Raw genomic sequence first — 18,624 nt, 5'->3', positions numbered from 1 at the left:
GGGGGAGCAGGTGGGAAGCTGCACTCGGACAGTGTACACAGCGGCGGGGCCTGGGTCAGCCTCACAAGCCTGAGACCAAAGGTCGGGGCACTGCTCCCTCTTCCCTCTCACCCTGACACTGACTTGGGACTAGAAGACCAGGTTCAGGCAAAGCACACTAACATCCGTAGTTTCTGGTGTGTCCCTTGGCCTCTCTGAGCCTCCAGTGAATGAAATACCTGCTCTGTGGTTTACAAGTTTCGCGGGGGCAGTGTGCGGCCTGCGGAGCACCGGTTACCAGGTGGCTGCCGTTGGTGCCACGAACAGTGGGGTCCCAACAGGAGCCTATTTCCTTGGTGCTGCTTCCTCACGCACTGTGCTCAGCCTGGGTCTTCCGAGGCTCTGCCCCTGCACTTCCCCACAGGTGGTTCCTGGGGGACCCTCAGGCCTTGAGACCCAGCACCTACACATGGACTACTTGTGCATTCCCCAGGCAGGCCTGTCAAGTCAGAATTAGCATTTTAACACCCATCATCCCACACCCTTCAGGCCTGCTCTGGCACAGGGTGCTCTCTGAGCCCGTGGCAGGAGCGTGCCAGCATTGGACACTCAGGACACTGGCCAAGCCTCCCGCAGCCAACGAGCCCTCGACCCCCTCCGTTTAGCCAAACCTCTCCTTTAAGCAAAAATCACATTTCCTTCCTCCCTCACCCAACCCCTACGCCCCACCACCCACCGCGAGTTAGATGAGAAAACACTGGAAAACTGTCTTAAACTGCTGTCCACACCAGTTAACATTCTTGGATCGAAGCCGAGCTTGGAACGAGGAGAAGTCCCTGGGGAGCCCAGGGCACCCCCTCTCTGATTTCCCTCTGCTCACAGGGCACCCACTGTCTCGGGGGAGTTCTCGTCTCCTGTTGTCAGTACACCTCCTTCTGGAGGAGGGCAGTGGCCTTAAAATACAGCAGAGCAGCCCCCAAACCTGCCTCGTGGTGTTCATAGCAGGAGCATGTGGGCCCCACGCCCAGGCTGAGGACGGGGAGGTGCATGGGGCCTCACAAGCCCTTTATCAACATGCACTTGTGCATATGGCGAGGGCCACACACCCCAGATGAAACAGCTCGGGAGACAGTCCCTAGGAGCAGGGTGCGCCCAGCAGGGCCCTGAGACAGCCTGGGGGCAGCACAGCTTCCAGCAAAGAAGGAATTAAGTGAAAATCGTTCTCTTGTCAAAGAGGGTACATAGCTCTCAACGTGGAGCAACACAAGTGCATGTTCACACATCAGGTCTGGACACTTAAACTGAACTCTGGTTGCTTTTCTTCTGGCAGCACCTAAACCCTGGCATTGTTTCAGGTGCATTATGGTCTTCTGAGAAAGGACCAGGACTTCAGAATGCCTGGGGCAGCTGTGGAGAAAGAATGTCACAGGTGACAAGCATTGAAATAGCATTTCAGGTGCAAGAATGCATCTGGGCATTCACACTATGCAGGCACTGAAGAGTTCACACGGATTCCTAAATACTCCTTCTGATCATATATTCACATTCCTTTTTGGTTTAAGGGAAAAATTACTTTAGAGCAAACTGTCTCGGCTATTGGTGGGGAACTCGCAGCCATGCTTCCGTTCCCCGCTGTCCAGCTGGGGTTTGCACATGTGTGGGGCACCCAGGGTTCATCTGGGCTTGCCCTCTGCAGTGTGGGACCCCAGGGTCTCACTGGGCCTGTTCTCTGCACAGTGTGGGACCCCAGGGGCTCACTGGGCCCACCCTCTGCACACGTGTGGGGCCCCAGGGGTTCATCTGGGCCTGCTCTCTGCACACGTGTGGGGCCCCAGGGTCTCACTGGGCCTGCCCTCTGCACACGTGTAGGGCCCCAGGGGTTCATCTGGGCCCACCCTTTGCACGCAGGGAAAGCTGTTCTTACTCAGGGTTCCTTCCGTGGTGGGGTTCAGAGAAAGCTTTTTAGGGAGAGGCCGGGCATGTTTTTTCGGATAGCTCTGAGTGCTTAAACCACATGGGTCGATACAAAGGGCCACACCCAGGGCCACACTGTGGGTCTCTCCCAGCACAGCCAGCACAGCCCGACGTCAGAGTCACCCACCACCAGGCGCTCCCAAAGCCCGAGTCAGAAGCTTCGAGCAGCCCAGAGATGCACTCCTCTCCCTTTGGCTTCCAGAGCTACTGTGACCACACACTTTCAGCACAAGGCTGCAGAGACAACTGGAAAAATGAAAAACAGCTTTTCAGAAACCATTTAATGAGGTAGCTGAGATCATCTTACATCCACAGCAGACAGAGGTGCTTAATGAGTTCACAGGCATTTAAACATATTCATAAACCCATGACAGGGCCTGGTAACTGCTCTTTCTTCCCAAATCCCAAAGGTGCATGCATGCCTTGCGAAGAGCCCCAGGAAGAGCACGGCAGCAGGCCAGAAGGGAGGAGCTGGACCGGAGCTGAGGGCGGGCGTCTGGGGTGCTCCCCATACAACACCAATGCAGGTGGACAGGGCCAAGCGGGACTCCGAGAAGGGCAGGGCTGAGCGGGGCTGGCAAGAGGGGGGCCTGCTCACCCCTCCACACCCAAGAACCACCCTCAGGAGGCTGCCCCCACGGCCACAGGGGTCTCCCCGCTGTCTGCTCACAGGCCCAGGCTGCTCTGGAGAAGAGCTTCTCTACAGTCACCTCCCAACGCCGCCCAGTGGGTCTCAGACGCGGAGAGGCCACGAGATCAGTCTGGGCAGTGTGGCCTTCATGATGATACCGCAACACGCACACACCCATGTCACACACATCCATGCACACACACACCCGTGTCACACCCACACCTGTGTGCAAGCGCGCCTGTGTCACACACACATACCCCACACCTGTGTCCACAGTGTCTCAGCCCACACCTGTGTCACACACACCACACCTGTGTACACACACACCTGTGTCACACACACACCACACCCGTGTCACACACACCCCGGCTCAGCGGTGCGCATGACAATCAGCAGTGTCTGGCAGCACAGAAGCTGGGGGGGCGGCTGAGGGGTCTCGAGAGGAGCCTGGATCCACTGGACACCCCCTTCCGGTCCTCAGGCCAGGCAGCGACTAGAAGCCGGAAGGAAGGCGTCCGAGGCGCCGGCTAAGTCTCCGGGGTGTAGCTGCCATAGGCCAGCGGGGGCGGGCCTCGGAGGCCAGTCCAGCGCCGCGCGCCCGGCCGGGGCTCCGCACGCCCCCGCTCCTTGTATTTACCCAGAATGCTCCTGGCCTCCTCGGCGTCCCGCAGCGGGCTTTCTCCATACTCCTCCCGCAGCCACTGGCGGAACTGGGGAAGTGAGACCCGCGGGGCGTCACATGGCGCGGCCAGACCTCCACGCCCTCACCCAGCCCGCCCACGGCCCTCACCCAGCGGTGCGGGGCCCGTAGGTGGCCTCAGTCAGCGCTGAGGCGGCCAGTGGGCGCCGCGCGACATAATGACTTCTTCCAGGCTTTGGCCTGAGGACGTGAAAGCCAGTCTGATCAAGATGACTGCACTTGACCCCCAGGCAGAGAAGCAGAAGCTAACCTGGGGCCTGTGGAAGGCGGAACGGCTGCAAGGGGCTGGAGGGAGCCCGTGAGCCAGCCGGCCTGTGGGGGAAGGTGGAGCGCAGTTACCTGGTGGACCTGGAGCTCCTCAAACTCCTGCAGCTGCCTCTGGAAGCCCAGGTTGGGGTTCGCACACGACCTGCCTGCGCGCACGGTGTGCAGGGCGTCCTCCCAGCCGAAGTCGGTGACCGTCATGATATAGGCGACCACCAGGGTCACGCTCCTGGAGACGCCCGCCAGGCTGCAGGTTGAGAGCCATATGGCAAGGGGCGGTCAGGGGACTCATTTAGGAAGCCGCCTGTCCTCAGTTGTGAGTAGACAGCTAGCCAGTGGGTCCTCAGAAATCACTCAGAAGCATACCAGCTCTCTCTGCTTTACCACACTAGGGTCTCGGGAACTCCTCACCCACATGGCCTCAGTCTTGATTGGTTTTCTACTGGCTATGGCTGCAGGCACTTCGTGTTGTGATTCTCTTTCTCCTGACCTCCCCTTCAGATAGTCCCCGTTCCCTGGACAGAAAAGTAGCGAAAGGACATCTGGGAACTTGAAGGGTCCAGTCAGTTATAACCTCAGCCATTCAGATGGCTTCACACTTTTAAAGTCTGATCTTCTTAGGTACCTCTTCCCTGGTGGCTCAGACAGTAAAGAATCTGCAATGGAAGAGACCTGGGTTCGATCCCTGAGTCGGGAAGATCCCCTAGAGGAGGAAATGGCAACCTACTCCAATATTCTTGCCTGGAAAATCCCATGGACAGAGGAGCCTTGTGGGCAACAGTTCATAAGATCGCCAAGAGTCGGACATGACTGAGTGACTAACACTTTCTTAGGTACATAAGGGTCAAGTCTATCATTTAAAAAACTCATTAAATACAGAAGCCCTTACCCAACATTCTCTGATATCCTCCACAGACCCAAGCAGAGTGCCCACATGGCACACTCCACGTGCTCTGGGGTGTGGGGGCGGGGACGCTCTGCAGGTGATAAAGGCCAGTTTTCTCTAGCAGGCTGAATAAGGGGACCAATTTTAAATGTACATGCAAATTAAGGCGGTCACAGAGAGGTTGTGCTACGTCAGACTTGGAGTGCTCAGCAACGGTTTAAGATGGGGAAGTTTAGCAAATTTCTCATTTTTAGAAAAACTTATCTTCAGATTGACACAGCCAAATGAAACATGAATTCCTAGAATATCAGCCCTGCACTTATTCAAATATAAATAACAATAAAAACCACTCTCAAGTAGTGGTTCTTCCCTTGGGCTGTGTATCAGAAATACTGATAAATCTTTTAAAAAGCTCACATCCTCTTGGGGTGCAGCTGGGGAGATGCTCACCCCCCGAAACAGCACTGGCTGCACTGCAGAGAGTGCTGGAGCAAATGCGAGCGAACCTCACAAACCTGCACTTTGTGTCTATTACACGCCCTGCTCTTTTTAAAAGTAAAATGAAAATTCACACCGTTGCAAGTGCATAAAACTGCAGAACAACACTGTTAAAACAGGCAGTCTACCCAGTGCCCTCTGCCCGACTGGGGGTTCTGTGAGGCTCCCCCGGTCCACATGGTGGGCCCCTCATCCCTCTGTGGGGCAGCAACACCCCCACAGGCGGGCCGTGTGTCTCCGCAGAGGCTTCCCTGCAACAGCAGCTTTCTTGGGGGAACTCAGATGACTTGAGATTCTCTCGTGAACCCAGACAGAACCTCATTCAGGGATGAGGGGGCCTGTTTGATCCGTGCTTAAATGACAGCAGGCTTCTGTCCCAGAAAACTGGCCTCTGGTCGCCCAGATGTGTCACCATTATGAATATCAGCTTATGTTGTCCCTGTTAGCCATGTCTTCAGCATAACCACTGGCAGTGACGCAACGAGGGCCCGCAGCCCCTGAGCGCTTGGCTGTGCCAGGCGGGGGCACTGTCCTTGGGGTCTGTGCCCAGCAGAAGCCCTCGCCACAGAACGTGTACACAGGTGTATGTGCTTATACCACGCATATGGTGTGTGAATGCTTAGACCTCCTGAATTCTAAAAGTCTGTTCAGCTCTGCTTAGAGCCAAGTACAAGCTCCAAACACATAAAAGCCCCAATCTGTAAATGGAGGAGAGATGGTTGTTCTGGTGTGACAGTAACACAATGCTAAACACCCACATATGCAGCCAAAACTCTCCAACAAAAAACAGAGCTTCGAATGGCTACCGAGCAAAGCCAAGCTCTGAAAAGATGTTGGGAGAGGCTGGAAAAGGGGCTCCTTTTTTCTAGCAACCTTGACAGTTCCTGCAAAAACCTAACTGAGAAAATGAAAATGCTAAGTGACAAGGAAGGAACAACTGTTTGGCTCTCTTCACACAAAAACCAACCATGGCTGACACGCGGCCGGGGTCAGGTGGGTGGGTGCTGGGCGCTCGGGGAGACCCTGAGCAGCGCAGAGCAGGCCCTCGCCATCAGGCAGGGACACACGTACCAGTGAACCAGGCAGCCCTCGCCCTGGAGGCGGCACTCATGGATGAATCTGATACTTTCTTTGAAATGTCGCGTCCTGTGGGGAGGAAAAAAGAGAGAAGTGACATCTCTCTACTTTACTCAACGTATGAGGAAAAGAAAAACCCGCTGAGGTTTCTTGAAAAGGTCTTGAGTCCACAGGTCCAGACCCCAGTCACTGTCCAGGGCTTTGAATCTGACCCGCAGTGCTGAGGCCGGGAGGGGATGGCCCATCCACTGGGATTTTTGGAAGTTCTCTGCAAGGAACCCCCGAAACATGCAGGGGCCACACGGATGTTTGGGGGCAGGTCCGGCCCAGCCCCACGGTCAGTCTGGGCCCCTCAACACCCAGCAGCACGGTGACCCCCCCAGTGACCTGCTCACCACCCACCCGGTGAGGGAGGTACCCACCCAGTGTGGGCTCCCCAGTTCATGTATGACCGTCTGGGAGGAGGTCCTGACTGCCCGTTCTCCAGGTTGAGCAGGGGAACTGCAGCCCCCAAGCCTGAGGGGCCTGACCGAATGTGTGACCGTGGGAACGTCACCTGCCTTCCCTTAGCCTCACTGGGAAGTGGGAACCGGGCTTCACAGGCTGGGACAGAGAAACAAACAACAATGGGCTTCGCAGACTCTGAGGTCTTGCGTGACCATGAGACCGAAATCTTTTCTCCTGACCTTAGCTTTTATGGCTTCCTTGGTGGCTCAGACAGTAAAGAATCTGCCTGCAATGCAGGAGACTCAGGTTCAACCCCTGGGTCAGGAAGATCCCCTGGAGAAGGCAATGGCGACCCACTCCAGTGTTCTTGCCTGGAGAATTCCACGGACAGAGGAGCCTGGTGGACTACAGTCCATGGGGTCGCAAGAGTCGGACATGACCGAGCCATTTTCACTTTCACTTTTTAGCAGCCCTCTTTTCCCGCCCCTGGTTCAGGCCCAGCAGTGTCGTCCAGACCGTGCGGCGAGTCGAGGAAAACTCTCAGGGGAACTACAGAGCCTGTGCTTTCCCAAGTCTCCTGCCTTGAAGTGGATTCTGCCCATGGACTGAAAGCACACCACCTACTGAGCACTGTGCGTGCAGCAGGGACTCTGCCAAGCCTGGAGAGATTCAGAGATGCACAGAACGTGGCTCGCAGCCACACGCTGGTCTGTGGTTCCATGAAGGCTGACCGGGTGAACGAACCTCAGAGGAACAGGGCAGCAGGCACAGAGGACTTTGGTGCAGGCATCTCTCACACGGCCTGAGGCTGCCGTGTGCGGAGGGGCCAGGGTCCCACCCACAGACTCCAGACTCTGAGTGGAGACCCAGCTAGACCACAAGGCAGGGTGAGGTGAGGGGTGTTTCTGCTGACCTCCCTGGGTACACGTGCTCCCAGTGTGGGTGCACACAGCAACCCTGAGCACTAAAGCGCCACCCCTAAACCGACGTGGTGTAAGACAAGCAAGGGAAGATACTGCGGTGACCCCGACATGCAGAGACCTCGGAGCAGAGGCCGGGCAGAGGGCAGGGAGGGGTGCAGTGGCCCCAGGGGTCAGGCTGCCCAGCGCTGAGCACAGCGTCCAGGGCGGGGTGCGTCCATCCCTTATCTCAGGTAAAACCCGCCTTGAGCATGAGCTCTTCTGACGGGAAGTGCCGAGGCTGGGGGCGGAGAAGGGCCGAGGAGGCTGTGGGGGGTAGCGGTGGGCGGAGGCTCATCCGTCCCCACCCCCCCAGGCTGTCAGAAGCTCCCTTCTTCCCTGCAGTTCCAGCCACAGAGAAGCAGAGGGGAGGCTGGGGCTGGACTCCAGGAAGGCTCCCTTCCTGACAAAAGGAGGGTCTCTGCCCCAGGCTTCCTGCAGGGCACTGGGTGGCCAGCTGGTGCCCAAAGCTGGGTCAGCTGCCCTCTGACCACAGGCAACAGGCCTCGGGGTGCAACGGGGGCTCTGGGAGCTACTGCCCAGACCTGGAGCACTTGCCCTGGGCATCTTAGGCAGGGAGTGAAGTAAATCAATGTTTTTATAACTTAAAACACTGTCAATCCTGCTATTTACAGCCAGGCACCATCTGCCTGACATCAACAAGTGCAACAATTTAAGGACACTGAGCCCCTCCTGTGGCCGAGGAGCGCCTCCGCCTACCATGGTCTCTCCTGCAGACAGGCCAGCAGCCGGGACGTGTGCCCAGACTACAGGCTCATGCCAGCCTTAGCTGGCAGCTGAGGGCAGGCACCTCTCTCCCTCAGGCCGGCCACACTGTGGCACCAGGGTTCCCAAGAGGATGCGCCACACTGCAGTCCATGCTCTGTGGTCCTCCATGGATGGGACGGACCTCCTACCAGCAAAGGAAGAGGCAGTCAGGAGGCGAGACATAGTAGCCTGGGCTTGTGAAGGACATGGGTGGCCTCAGAATACACCGCGAAGGCCACGCCAGGCAAGGGACTTGTCCTGGGGATGTGTTGGCCCTGTGAGGTCACCGACGTCTTGCACAGATGACAGCCGAGCCTCCTTCCTGAACCCCTAGGGCGGGGGTGTGATCAGCAGGGTGACGTGCAGACTGACCTGAGCCCAGAGCAAGCGTGTGAGGGGCCCCAGACAAGGAAGCGAGAGGAGGGTCCCACCAGCCTTTCCTCCATCCCCTCTGTCCGCATCAGGCGTCAAGTCCAGGAAAAGCCCACAGACAGCTCCTGCCCACCTCCGTGTCGGGACGAGGGCAGGAGAGTCAGGACGCTGACGGAGGGCCTGCTCCGAGCCCCGCCGTGAAACCTGACTCATGGACAAGACCGGGCAACAAGGCCGCGCCAGACAGACATTCCTAGAAGCGCCTCTTCTGAGGAAAGCCAGGACGCAGGCATTCTTGGGGCCTCCGGGGTGGGTCATTTCCAGGGAAGCTCATGACGGGAGCCCAGGCCTGGTCACTGCAGCCCCTCCCCCATCGCGGGAAACCCCCAGGGCTCAGGCCTCTATTGCTCAACCCCAGATCAAAGCAGAAGCCCAGATAGAAGCACACCCCCACAGGCGGCAGGTTCCCTATTCCTGGTCTCCGCGTTGTGCCTTTACTTCCACGCAGAGACGTGGGGCGCGCTCTGTCGGGGGACAGCCAGCAGGGTGCGTGCACAGGAAGCACGCCCACGTGAGTGTGCAGCTCCATCAGCGCAGCAGACCTGTGGGCCTGGCGAGCGCTGTCCTCCGTGGGGCTGGCAGACAGCCCGGCCGCGGCCAGCACCCCTGGCTCTTCCTCTGCGGTCAGTGCTGGCCCTCCTCACGGCCAGGGCACCCACCCAGAGGCCAAGAGCAGAGCCAGCAAGGTCTCCCTGACCTTCAGGAAGGTCAGGAAGACGGGTCCAGCACAGCCTTGCCACGCATGCCACGTGCATCCTCTGAACCTGAACAGCCACTCCTTACTCCAAGACGGCGGGATGTGTGGGCTGTGGTCCGCACTGAGGGGTCTGTGGCCGGAAGGACTCTGCTTGGGGGAGGTCTGGCCCAGCACCATGCGGGCAGCTGGGCTCCCCCAAAGCCAGCAGAGACAGACCAGGCTGCTTCTCCTGACCCTTGTCAGAGTCCAAACGTGTGTGCACAGTATGTGTACATGTGTCTGTACAAGTGTCTGTACACGTGTGTGCAAGTGTGTGTACAAGCGTGTGCAGTATGTATATAGAAAAGCAAAGGAGAAAAAGCCCAGGAAAGGCCAGCATCCTCGGGGGTTTTTCCTCAGAAAAGATGTTGAAAACAAAGCGCATAGGTGGCGTGTTCTCCTGGGCACTGGCTCTGGGGGTGGCTCAGATTAGTGAGCTCCTCCTCCTGTAAAGCTGTCCAGCCCCCGGCTCCACCCCTGGGGCCCCGCGCTGACCGTGCAGCTCTCACTGCAGCCGAGGTGAGCAGGACAGAGACATTTCCCCACCCGGCAGACCTCACGGCCTTCAACACACTTCTGTCAAGGATTCCCCAAGTCCTACATTTCCTGCACTGTCAACGCTTAAGAAAAGTCAGGGAAAAAAAAAAAAAAAGAAAAGTCAGGGGAAGCATGTGTAGTGTACATTTCATTGTGCCAGATAAGGTCGTTTTAAAAAGAATTAAACAAAAAACCCTCTCTACCACCTACTACCTCTTCATTTCACAGTTTCACCCACCAAAAGCAAGAAACACAGTCTAAGACTAAAAACTAGGTTTTTAAGTTGAATAGGTGAAATCTTACAAAGAAAGCAACACACATTTTCTACACATTTCTCCTTTCTGCTACAAAGTCCTCAGGAGTTATGTATGTGCATTTCTGTCTGGAAGTAGGACAGTACTCCAGGGCCCACCTACCTCTGATCTTGCAAAACTGCTTTTTAACATTAAAGAAAAATGTAAATGAGAGAAAAAGAGAGCTGGAAGTACAAGAGACATGAGCTGAGCTAAACTAAAGAAAACACACACAAAAAGACAGGAGGTGGGAGAGGCAAGGAGGGTCTACTGCTGTTTACTTCAAGCTCTCTGCATCGCTGACGCCTCTTCTCCCCACAAAAACCCCAAGAAATTTAGACCCTGCTTGGCTCTCAAGCCTCTGTTGTCATCAAGGCTCTGCTGTGAAGATGCAAACCTGCCAGCTCCTCAAAGAAGACAAAATGATAACCTTTCTCTTATGGTGTCTAAATACAGGCACCAATTTGAAAAATATTAAAACAAGAATGAATAAGCAGCAATCCCTCCAACCACTCATCTCAAGACACGTGAACACTCCTTTCCTGAATAAGCAGAAAATGGAAGCTAATTCTTTGGAGACACTTAGGGTCTGTAAACACTTTCACCACCTCACCTAAAGCTACAGAAATTGTGTGAGATAGATATTGCACAGAGGAGAGAATGAGGTTACAATGACTCGCCTGAGGAAGCACACAGAGAAAGCAAAAGCAAACATTTCCAGAAGCCTCAGATCAACCACTGCACGTCAGCCACTGGCAGGAGGTGTGTGTGTCTGAGACAAAGCCTACGATGCCTCTAATTCTGCAAATCAAGCAGAACACACTGCCTGGGTCGGGGTTGTCGCCACTATGAAACCCTGAACTTTCACGTTTCCTGACTTTGTAAGGCAGGGTGGTTGGGGGAACCAAGCTAAAATTCTGATGTGTTAACTGTCATCACAAACCAGGTTTCTGCAATTTAAGTTCCTGGAAGATCAGAGGGGGAGTTTGTGAGGAGATGGCCAAGCCAGAAAACTGACCTTTCTGGAGCCTCTGCAGTGACTGAAAGCAGTTCTTCTCCAAAGGTCATGGCCTTCTGACTGACGAAAGTAGCAAGAAGAATTCCTACAGGGATGTGTGGGTAAAGATTTAGGATACTAACCTTAAATCCTAAGTTGGAAACAACTTTTTAAATCTGTTTAAATGAATAAGCAATACAGTTTTCTAGAATGTACTTTGTCCCTAAATATAAGAACTCTTAGGCACCAAGAAGAAAACTGCTCAACTCAAGGACCCTGGTTCTAGCCGGATCCCAGAGCCCGAGGAGGCTGTGTCCTGACTGTCTATACTGACTGGGGTTACAGAAGCTGAGGGCTTACGGTCAGCCTGCACACGCTCCCCCGTCTGGTGAGTAACGAGCACAGGAGGAGGGCACACAGTCGAGGGCTCTGCCTGTCAGCGTTAGTAGACTTGCTGCATCGTGAACTCACGCTCACCATTAAACTGCAGGCTGTGCTTTCCAGTGAAACACCTGTGACGGGCAAAGAGAAACTCAAGGTGTTTCATAGGCTGTCTCTTAACATATGAACTACACTCAAATTCCAAGCTTCACTATCTTCATAGAATTTCACTAAAGCAAGACACGTTTACAGAGTCATGGACACTTATGCACCCAAAGCCTTACTTGTGTGTAAGCTCTGCTATTACTAATGAATCAAAAATAAACATTTCCCCAAAGACTCACCCACATGCCTATGAGCCTATGAGCATAACCCCATCTCTGATGAATTATGGTCTGGACCCCTTTTCCAACTGCAGCACCCACCTGCCGACCACCCTCTCATCCAGATACAAGCAAAGGCTTAAAATAAGGCAAATCACACATCTTACAAGACCTCTGTACATGTTTGGGACAGGAGAGAACTAGTTCAAATCTTATAAGCTAGTCCTCGGGGCCCAGGTTGACTGTTGCTGTGCTGGTTTTGCCAGAAGATGTGAGCAGACCCAGGAGACGCCAGAAGTCAGGCGACAGGCTACGGCAGGCTCAGTCCCCATCCTTCCCAGGGGCACATCCTCCTGAGCACCAGATTGGCCCTTCCTGTGACTCTCAGGCCACACCAATGCACTCTGAACAAAAACACACTCTTGTTTTCAAAAGTGCTCGGAGGTCACAGAGAAGACTTCCACACATGGCCTTCTCTCCACAAACGCTAAAGGCAGGCCTTTGCAGATGAGAGAACTAGGGCTCAGGGGCCTGAGAACGACCTGCCCAAGGCGATGGAGGTGGCCTTGAACCTGAGATTTCTAATGTCTGCACAGGGCAGGGTCGGGGTCCTCACCCTTGGACATCAAGCCCAGTGCTGCCCTCTCCAAAGCACCAAAGCTGGAGAGTCCTGGTGGGCAGGATGGTCCAAGCACAGCGGCCATCCGCCCTGACTACAAATGCCCAGGGGGTGCGGCAATCAGACTCCTCCAAACAGTGAGAATGCCAATCAGGTATTGACAAGTTCAACAGCATGTCAGAATCTCAGTTCGAGATAAGACCAGAGCAACCACTCTAAAAATAGCCACCAAAACATGGGCAGAAGATTGCTGTGGTCTCGAGAGAAAGGCAGTGGCTCACTTCCTTCCGTACACACCATGCCCTCCAACCACTTCTGTTTCTCGACACGACTAGTAACCAAGGAAGTTCTCTGATACTTCTCCTCCCATATCCAGGCTACTACTGTTTTCCTAGTGACCCTGTAAAGTCTTTCCTCTATCATCTTCAATCTTAAAGATGGACTTTTCCTAACATGGAAAGTCAGTGTGGAAACATGACCTTGTGTGGGAACTGCTGCCCCTCGGCCAGGCTCCCCTGCCCCTTCCTGGTCCGACCTGCACCACCCACCCTGCCCCAACCCCCGGTCTTCCCCACATCAGCCTATCTGACTATGCTCCCCTTTTCTCCGAACAGGTAGGATCTCACAAAATTCTTGCATAACCTGAGATGTCTCTGCTCTCCAGCAGTGGAAAACCAAGGCTGGCTGATAGTCAGCAGTGGACAACCTTCAGGGGGTAAGATTTTTATGGTCTGCATTTCTGTAACATAGGACTTGTAGGCAATAGAGCTTGAGAGCCATGAAAGATGAATGCTGACGAGCTCTTGGACTCCTAAATCCTCAAACTACAGAAGCTCTTCCTGCTGAAACATGGCTATGTGTCATCTGGGAGGGTCCTTGTATCCGACTGAAAACAGGCAGCAAAACGAGTTGGTCAATGGATGCTTGGGACAGCCACGTCCTCAGCTCCTGAGCCTCTCAGCTGTCTGGCTCAAATCCAGGCTCAGGAAAAAGTCAACTGGTCCACATCACCTCCAGACACCGAGCAGGGTGGCGTCACAGCTGTTACCTCGTGGGTCTCCAATCCCTGTCCCCCATCCACCCAAGCCCAGTCCCATAGACCTCGTACAACAGTGGGGATCTGGAAAAGAGAGCGATTATGACTCTCTCCTTGGATGGAGATGCTTCCAGCTGTGGGAAAGAGAGGGCAGGACCTTCCTAACCAGAAAAGCCTGGTCTCTCAACTCAGACAAGCTTCCCAAGTACTCTGGCCCTGGGGTAGCCACTGGCCACGTGGGGCTGCTGGACCTTTGAGACAGAGCTGGTACAGATGGAAGGTGCTGTAAGTGTAAACAGCACCCCAGGTTTTGAAGACTTAGTTTGAATAAAATGATGCAAATATCTCATCCTTAAAATGCTGAGCACATGTTGCATTGGTAGTACTTCTGGGTATACCGAGTTAAATACAACGTATTATTAAAATTGTTCTGACCTCTCTCTTTCTTACTTTTTAATGTGGCACCTAGAAAATTTAAAATTACATGTGTAGCTTGCATTTGTGGCTCATGTTCTGTTTCTGTTCCACAAAATTCAACAGTTTACAGGGAAAGGTGAACATGCTAAAGCATGGTCTGAGACCCTTTACAAGATCAGTCCCTCACACACACACACCGCCAGAGCTGCTCAGTGTGCCACCCGGAGCACAGACTTGGAGGGCCTCCTGTTCCCAGCAGGGCAGCTGCCAGGCACCGAGGCCTCTCTGCTCTGGTGACTGCATGTCCTTTCCCTTTAACATGTCCAAATAATACAGAAAGAAAACAACTTACAGGTTTTGAGATGGTGAATCCGCTGCTGGAATGCACAGGTATTTAACCCCCTGTGGAATGATAAAAAAGTATATAAAATAAAAAGATGATACTCTGTGGAGAAAAATATTTAAAGGAACTATTTACTCAGGTCAAAAAATAAAAAATAAAAAAGAGAAGTTTTTCACTCATCCTTTGTTGCCAAGGAACTGGGGGAAAACTCTTTAATTAAGGTTCCTGGTTACTTTCCATGACCATGTGCACACGAAAAGCAGAATAATTAGAGTACTTCTCAGTAAGTGTCCACATACTGAGCTTCAAAACTATCACCTCCAATGTGCGTTCATATTCTCTACTTTTTAAATTTCATTTAAGACCCTGAATGGCCAGAAAGGAAGCACTGAGAATAGAAGCCTTGTCATGATGACATGCTATGTGTCAGTCCTAGGACAGGGAGAGTAACATGTCCACTGAAGAAGTGCTTGGACCTTCACACACTGGAAATGATTTTGCTTGTTTTTCAGAACAGTAAAAGTTTATATCCCAAACTAATTTTTTTTACAAGAATGACTCAGTTTGAAAAAAAATGAACTTCATATTGTTCACTATAAAAATCTATAAAAATGTTTATGCAAATTTGTGCTATAAAAATCATGCTGAACTCAAATTTTATTAAAACCTCTTCTTTGAAGGGACTTAAGGTACAGTTCCAAAACTCTATAGTGTCAGGTCAAAGTAGAGTCCAGAAATCTCAGCAAACTTAGCAAAGCAATATTGCTCCATGAAGACTTATTAATGAATAAACCACGTTTAAACCTTTCTTTCGTGATAGCCTAATCAAACAGAAGATAGCCACCATGTCACAGAAAACCAATGGGGGGAACAGACCAGAAAAATAACCAACCTGAGTGTAAATGGAGGAGAAATATGTGGAACCAGGGTACAGACAACCACAAGTCCCTCAGCACTTAAAGTCATAAAGGCATTATTTCTACGTTATTTGCATTTTTTTTGCAGTTGGGACACTAAAATTGTAGTGTCAGCTCACATGATTAGGAACTTTTGTGTTGTATTTGCTAGTGTTGTCTTGTAAGGAGCACGTGGTCCTTTGTGCTATAGATCCCACACTCCAACATGGAAGTTACATAGACTGTTTCTCAACCTCTGCTGTTGGGGTGCAGACCTGGGACCTGGTTTCATCATCGGACACACCTGCTCAAGGCTGATTCGGAAACAGGACATGGGAAGAGTCAAACAGGCGAAGAGCACCTGTTCAGCAGGTGCAGGGGGTGGCCTGGGCGGGGAGCGCGGGGCGGACGTGGCGGCGGGTCACAACGGCAGTTGTGTACTGTGGTCTGCATGTTGTCCCTGGAGCTTCAGAAGACAGCCTGTCTGTCCAGCTCTTCTGAGGAGGCCACAAGCCTGGACTCCTTAAAAGGCCCCCTTCTGCTGACATGGCTCAGAGTGGAAACTGTTGTCTGTAACTAAGACCAGGGTTCAGTTCAGTCGCTCAGTCGTGTCTGACTCTTTGCAACCCCATGGACAGCAGCATGCCAGGCCTCCCTGTCCATTACCAACTCCCGGAATTTATTCAAATTCACGTCCATTGAGTCAGTGATGCCACCCAACCATCTCATCTTCTGATGTCCCCTTCTCCTCCCATCTTCAATCTTTCCCAGCATCAGGGTCTTTTCAAATGAGTCACCAGGGTTAAGGGACACAATTCCCCTGCCTGTCTCCCACCATTAGAGAGGCCAGAAACAACATTTTTCCTGCTTATCTCTCTCTCTCTCACATACATATTTTTAGTTTTGAGTCAATCATTACATCTTCCAACTAAGATCCCTCTGGATTTTAAAGAAGATGAGTTTTATAGCTACTCATCCACAGAGCAGCACATCACATGGGGCCAAACGCCTCATAGGCGAAGGAGAAACGCAAGGTCAGCTGCAGGAAAGAACGTGAGCCACAGGTTGCCCACCCCTGCCCCCGCCATGCCCGCTCAAGCTTCTCCTCGTTGTCCACTGTCTCCTGCCTCTCTCTGTCCCCTCTCCTTGTCCCTTCTCCCTGGGCTCCTCTGTTCGATTGCAAAAAGCGAGGCAGCTGCCTGAAGTTCTAACGCAACTCTTGACCACAGAGGTCTGAGAGTCCCGATTTAAAGAGAAGGAAAAGGGAAAAGGAAACGATACTATTGGAAGAGTCATTTCACGCCTTCCCTCACCGAGGCTGCACAAGCCGTGGTGTAGATACACTTGCTGATCAGCTCATAATTCTCCATTGAAATGACTCACTCACTCTTTGACTTTTGCTCCCGAGTTAGGGTTGGCTGTGGACTGGGCCCAGAAGCCTGTGAGATGCTCCCCTCCCACATGCGTCCCCTGCTCCCTGCCGACCAGTCCTCCAGAGCCTCCACTTGCCGTGCTCCTGGCACTGCTGCTCTGAGCGGCTGGCCACCCAGCCACACGCGGAGGGTACCTCCCGGGGGCAACAACTCCCTCTACACATTCCAACCAACAGCCCCTCGATTCCAGCAGAATCCAGGGCCAGCCAAGCCCACATGTCTGGTGGAGAGAGAGAAATGGAGTGGAGGAAGAGAAGAAGGTAGGTGAACAGCTCTCGGCCCACGGCCGGCGTCCACGCTCAACACCGGCGTCCACGCTCGAAGCCGGCATAGTGTGCCAGATGCACTCTGCTTCTTTGGGGTTCTCTGTCGTGGTCTCCTTTCCCGTGGTGGTACCCGAGGCACAGAGGGAAAGGGGCCAGCCCCACACGGCAGGAGAAAACAAGGCAAGATGGCCAGGGGCACCCCCTCTGGGCCTACAGAGGCTGAGGAGACTGCTCCTGTCCCAGCTGGGCCAGCTGGGACGGGCGTGTGGCCACTACGGCATTCTGTCTGTGACGCATCTGAGGAGGAACAAGTAGCCCCTGGCCATCAATCTGGAGACCCTCTGCTTCAAAGAAAGGCACAGAAAATATGAAATATGAGATTTTGTTCTCTCCAAGACAATAACAACAATAATAGCCTTCCCTGGAACGATGCCTGGCACACAGCAGGTCCTTACTAATGTCTGGTGAATGATGAGAACACAGTGAAGACCAGTTAACATGAAGACCATATTATAAGCATAGTAGAAGGGAAGAAAGCTATTGTGAAATTCAGGCCTTATTCTGGTGACCACGATAACTAGAGCCACACCATGCAGGGGGCACACCACACACACACATGCTCCAGGTGTCAGCCTCCAGCCTGCCTGCCCCAGCGGCTCACCGTGACCTACAATACGAAGGGAACAAACTATGCAAATGCAATGAAGAAAGGAGTCAAAATTGCCAAAAAAGCTCAGTTGCTCACCACCCAGGACGTCTACTTATCCTGGCTTAGTCATTAACAAAGCACAAAGCATCTCCTTAGAGGCCAGACTGCAGAACATGAGGTGCCTGAAAGAAGGCTTGCACACGCGTACAGTTCAGTTAATTACTAATTCAGAAAGCAGCCAGGTTGCTGGTAGCGTGAAGGGCCTCAGCGCTAACAAGAAAGCTGGACACACTTGAGACTATCCAATATTAGAGGACAGGCTCTGCAAATGTTTCAGGATGATGTGGAATAGATTCTTCATCTGCTTGGACCTAAACAAAGGCCCATTCTGTAGTGCTGGAGTTCACAGAGACAGGAATAAGGGCCATGGTGTGTTTAGCTAAGCTATGGAAAGTTTAGCAAAAAAGAAGATATCTTATTGTAGGGCAAAATTCTATAGCAATCTGAAAAATTCGTAAGTAATACAAATAGCACCAATGTTTACATTACTATAGCATTCGTTAGGCGGCATTTCCTCCCTCATATTACCCCTATTATTTTAAAAACCCTAAAATCAATTATCTTTTTTGAAATAAAATTCTTACTAAATAAATAAAAATTCAGTATTTCCAAAAAGTGATTGGTGGAAAGGCAATTAACATTAAGCTTTTATGGAACTGATAAATGTCAAGTTACAGACTCTCTACAGTGTAGAAAGCTGGCCCTGAAGTGCAAAGACAGAACACAGATTTCTTTGGGCTCCATGACACCTTGAATGTCCTCACATGTCCTAAGAATGGCATCAATACTGACGAAATGGGAACCAGAGGGAGGAAAAGGCAAAAAACATGTGCTGAATATTCTAAATACCAAGTGACATCAGTTAGTGTGACACAAATGTAGGGAAATACAGGGAAGAAGGAAGAGTGAGGCGGGATCACCAAGGACAGCTTTTTAGATTAGGCTTCTGTGTTAGGGTTTAAAAGAAGCAGGAGTTAGCACTTGACTGAGAAGAAAGTTCAGAAAGCATTCCAGAGGCTCTTC

The 18,624-nt window shown here is 52.6% G+C and overlaps 1 protein-coding gene across 2 annotated transcripts in view; it reads right to left on the bottom strand.

Annotated features, from left to right (window-relative positions):
* Positions 1-1,185: 1,185 nt before the first annotated feature.
* Positions 1,186-18,624, bottom strand: part of DUSP22 (dual specificity phosphatase 22) — a 45,077-nt gene continuing 27,638 nt past the window's right edge. The window contains exons 4-8 of one of the 2 annotated variants that reach the window (XM_043450294.1): positions 14,307-14,356; positions 6,004-6,078; positions 3,624-3,795; positions 3,222-3,294; positions 1,186-1,386 (exon numbers count right to left, since the gene is read on the bottom strand). In XM_043450294.1, the coding sequence (XP_043306229.1) occupies positions 1,340-1,386; positions 3,222-3,294; positions 3,624-3,795; positions 6,004-6,078; positions 14,307-14,356 (417 nt within the window). In that variant the 3' untranslated portion in view covers positions 1,186-1,339. Of the gene's footprint in view, positions 1,387-2,219; positions 3,295-3,623; positions 3,796-6,003; positions 6,079-14,306; positions 14,357-18,624 lie in introns of those variants that run through there. The other variant, XM_043450293.1, reaches the window with a different exon arrangement.

Source organism: Cervus canadensis, chromosome 28 (assembly GCF_019320065.1).
Source record: "Cervus canadensis isolate Bull #8, Minnesota chromosome 28, ASM1932006v1, whole genome shotgun sequence".
In the NCBI taxonomy this organism is placed as follows: Eukaryota; Metazoa; Chordata; class Mammalia; order Artiodactyla; family Cervidae; genus Cervus; species Cervus canadensis.
The sequence above is the reverse complement of the archived record's forward strand: the minus strand, read 5'-3'. Positions and strand labels throughout refer to the sequence as shown.